Below are 4,247 nucleotides of genomic sequence, written 5' to 3' on the forward strand. Positions count from 1 at the left end.
CACTTTTCAACCAAATTTCACTGCTGCATCTCTCAACAAATCTCAACTCTTTTTTTCGCCATTACTTATCCATTTCTTATCCGATTTGCACCATTTGTGGACACAATCTCCTCCATTGCGTTGTCGACATGTTTATATACTGCGCTTATCGCCACGACCGTGTTTGATCATTTTATTTTCTTCCATTAAGACTATCATATCAGCTCGATATGAAAATTTTGGAAAAATCAGTATGGGTCACCCTGTGGGGTCCCTCAAGATGAAAATTATCCCAAGTTGAAGTCATCTTTATCTATTTTAGAAGCCATTAGTAACCTCTCTACCAAATTTCAGCTTGCTACTAAAGTACGACAATTATGAAATTTTAGCACATGATACCGCACCCACTCCGATGACCTCCACCGATCAACCACTTGACCGTTTTCACCTATCTTCGAACTCAAGTCTTGACTTTGTCCAGTATGCACATGGTCAAAATTTCAAGTCGACCAGTTCAGCCGTTTTAGCTCTATCGTGTTTACGGACGGACATGACTGTTCCATAAGCCATGGCCATGACTCGGGCTAAAAAGTCGACAAATAAATATGCATATGGATATTATTTAGCAGGATAAGTGGCTTATCAATTATTTATTATATTTACACGATAATTTTAAACATATTTCGACTTTATAAAAGTATTAAGTTTGACACATGTCTCTGTTTTTTGGAGTGAATTTTTTACAATTAAATGCAGAATTACTTGATAATTTAAACTAATTATTGTAACTAATTATATTAACTAAGCTATAAGTAGCTCATCGCTTCCCCTCAACCATGATAATATGATAGCCAAACTTTGTCTTAATGGGTGGATTTGTGTAGACGGGCTTATCCATGGAAGAGATCGGGAGGGCGAAGGCTGCTTCTTGAAAAGGTCCAACCATTGAGCCTCGAATCATCCAGCCAAGATCTCCCTGATAATTAGAGACCAATTTACATATTATTTATGTCTGACAATTACTGACTATTAAGTCATTTAAGTATCAATCAAGTCCTTACCCCAGATCTGGCCTTATCTTCACTGTACGTTGCAGCCACTTCAGAGAATTTTGTACCGGCTTGCAATTTTTCTAAGGCTTCTAATACCTTGGATTGTTTTTCGCACAGGATGTGTCGTACCTAATATAGTGATAAGGAATAAGTTAAATACTTACTAAGTTTTTTTTTTTATACTTATAAATTTATCAAAGTCATAACGTTAATTATTTACCTTAACTGCCGTACCACCTTTTGGAGCGGCTTTTGCATCTTCATCGCCACCACCACCCCCAGATTTTCCAGCCTTTCCACCTTTCCCCCCTTTCGAAGCACCTCCACCACCCCCGCCGGATTTTGCATCCTTTTTAGGACCCATTTTATATTTCTTTGTCAAGTTTTCACGTGTTAATTTAGATATGGAAATGTTGAATGTTTATGTCGAACAAAACTCATGAAGATTTTCACCTTGTCACTTAAATTACTTGGCACCTCAGCATATTTGCGTTTAGTGTCGTGTCTAATTGAAAATTGACAATCCTAACTTATTTTTTATATATTTCGAAAACTACTGGACAAATAAAAAAAATATATATTTTTCGTTCCAACATTTGTATTTGGGGGAATTGAGAGTTCGAGCAGTGAGTCACCATCGCGGGACCACGACTACTCATTTCTTTAACCGTGAATATCTTACTTTTCGTCACTCGTGTCAAAGTCAAGGGTCTCTGTCGTCACTTCGTCAAGTGTGTGACGTGGAATTAAATTAAAACATAGTTATTTTAATTACGAAGATTATTAATTAGCAGGACAAACACACATCAACAAATCCGTCATGTTCAATCCCACCGATTCACAGAGTAAGTAAAATGGTTAAATTAAAATTTAACTGTTTACAAATAATTAAAAGCTTCCTCAATTAATTATTTGCCTTATTTTAGAAATCGGCATTGGTCTTGTCGCTTTTGGAGCGTGTTTTCTATTCCTTGGGGTCCTCCTCGTATTTGATAAGGGACTTTTGGCGATCGGAAATGTAAACTTGTCATTTGTTTCTTAAAAACTTTGAACCGTAATTACAAATCTGCCCTAATTAATTTGCTAACTAATCTGTCTGATTAATTCCACATTTTAGATCTTATTCTTATGCGGACTAGCCTTCCTAATCGGGTTGGAAAGGACGTTTCGATTTTTCTTTCAACGCCACAAGATTAAAGGGAGTGCGGCCTTCTTTGGCGGAATATTCGTGGTCCTCATAGGATGGCCGATAATTGGCATGGTGGTGGAAACGTATGGATTCTTCCTCCTCTTTTCTGGCTTCTTCCCATACGCCATAAACTTTCTGCGGAGAGTTCCCGTCATAGGGACGCTCCTCAATATGCCAGGAATCAGCAAGGTACTTGATGACTGCTTTCCACCCTCGTCCTCATAAAAAATTGACACATTTTCAAACAACGGATGAATTTTTTCAAACATTTTACATTTTTATTATTAAATCCGAGCTTTGTAACACGTGGAATATTATTATTGTCAAATAAACAAGTAATTCCAAATAATAATGGATGTTGTCTTTGTCTTGATTGCAGTACGTCGATCGCTTAGCAGGAGACACATCGAGATCAAATGTTTGATGCGGGACATCATATCATCATCATCCATGATTAATTTTTTGTATATCGTGTCAATTTAAGTTATAATTGTTCTCTTTTTTACTCGTGTGTATGTAAATATGTGATGGACGAAAAAAGGGGAAATTACAAGACATTTGCTATGTACTAACATTGACGTAGGACTTGGTCATTCATCGCCAAGATCAGGACATTTGTAATCACTTCTCGGCTCTGGGAATTTATTCTAAATTTCTGGACGACAAATTTGTAAATGAGTAACTTGATTAATAGGATGACCAAGTTTTTTAAGCCAGTTTCAATTTTTCTGAATGCTTCTTAAACTTCAAATCTCCACCACAAACTGTCAAAATCCGGAGTGTATACTTCTTAACAAAATTGGCCGCGACCTGTTTTACAAATTATCATCTAGTCATCCAGAATTTTAAAAATCTAATAATTCCAGTAAATAATTTATAATGTGATGATTTGTACGATTTTGTCGATGAGTCATCGGTCCTACGTTAATCTATCTCGATTTATTTATAATTTGACCTACCTACCATTGCATCCTCAATGTTTGACCGTAAATGAAAAAAATTGTGTTGCTTTTCTTCCACATGTCCAAAGTAGGGAGGAGGATGAAAATGATCACCACAAATGATCACCATCATCTTTACATATTTAATATTTCTTCCTTCCTTTTACGTGATGAGTTGTAGTTTTGTGATTCTGGATCACAAGATCGCATCCGCATTATAAAAATGCTCGAAACAAGTTATGCTTCTCGGCTTATTTGGAGCGAAACTGTTATCCCAACTCTCTTTTTTTGTACACCAAGCCAAAGTAGGGTTGAAATAGAATAAAGTAAGTAAGTAAGTAACCAAGCTTGAAATCTGATGATGATGATGCCATTACAGAGGAAGTACAGGAAATCCAGTCAGTTAAAGATGTATGCAACGAGCGAGGATAAAGGGGCGGACCGCTCCGTGTTACCGATATGGAATAGATTTTCAGAAAAAAAACATGATAATAAATAGTGTGATATGTGGGAGGTGCACCCACCCAACCTACTAAAAAACTCTGATTCCCTTCAGCCCCCAACTTTAATAAATAATAACATAATTTTCTACCTAAAATCAGGTTGTATCGTAAGTAATTAAGGGTGAACTGTCATTAACTTAATGTCGGGTTCATTATATTATTTCATTAATTTGTGCTTTTTAATAATTTATGACACAAAGGTGGCAATAATTTATTGGTAGGTTTTGGGTATGAGAAAATGCGATTTTTAAGGGAAAAGTGTCCTAATTAATTGAGTAATTAATTTGGTTCCGAGTTAATCAGTTTGTAAATACTTTTTGCTGATTGATCGCTTCACCTTCATCGTCATCACATGTGGCAATATCACAGGTGGCAATTTAATCAACTTCCGGTAGTTTGAGATAATTGTTACGGGAAAAGTGTAGCAGTTTGCACACTAATGAAATGGTCATGTACATAAATATTTTGTGTAGTGGGGAAGATGCAACATCAGCATTTCTCCATATTGGGCCCGTTTCATTCTGAACGAGTCTCACTTTTTCTGTCCTCCTGCTGCACTTCTTCTCACTCTCCTCATTCATTC

At 36.4% G+C, this 4,247-nt stretch overlaps 2 protein-coding genes across 2 annotated transcripts; one reads left to right on the forward strand and one right to left on the reverse strand.

Moving 5' to 3' along the window:
• Nucleotides 1-600: 600 nt before the first annotated feature.
• On the reverse strand, nt 601-1,626 carry LOC110862297 (peptidyl-prolyl cis-trans isomerase NIMA-interacting 4). Its single transcript, XM_022111477.2, has 3 exons — nt 1,252-1,626; nt 1,041-1,160; nt 601-955 (listed from the first exon to the last, which is right to left on the reverse strand). The coding sequence occupies exons 1-3, from the start codon at nt 1,393-1,395 to the stop codon at nt 797-799; spliced, it is 423 nt and encodes a 140-aa protein (XP_021967169.1). The 5' UTR covers nt 1,396-1,626; the 3' UTR covers nt 601-796.
• Nucleotides 1,627-1,700: 74 nt separating this feature from the next.
• Nucleotides 1,701-2,788, forward strand: LOC110862296 (vesicle transport protein GOT1B). Its single transcript, XM_022111476.2, has 4 exons — nt 1,701-1,876; nt 1,958-2,049; nt 2,149-2,409; nt 2,600-2,788. Exons 1-4 carry the CDS (start codon nt 1,852-1,854, stop codon nt 2,642-2,644), a joined length of 423 nt encoding a protein of 140 aa, XP_021967168.1. The 5' UTR covers nt 1,701-1,851; the 3' UTR covers nt 2,645-2,788.
• Nucleotides 2,789-4,247: the final 1,459 nt, after the last annotated feature.

Source organism: Folsomia candida, unplaced genomic scaffold, assembly GCF_002217175.1.
Source record: "Folsomia candida strain VU population unplaced genomic scaffold, ASM221717v1 Fcan01_Sc054, whole genome shotgun sequence".
Classification (NCBI taxonomy): Eukaryota; Metazoa; Arthropoda; class Collembola; order Entomobryomorpha; family Isotomidae; genus Folsomia; species Folsomia candida.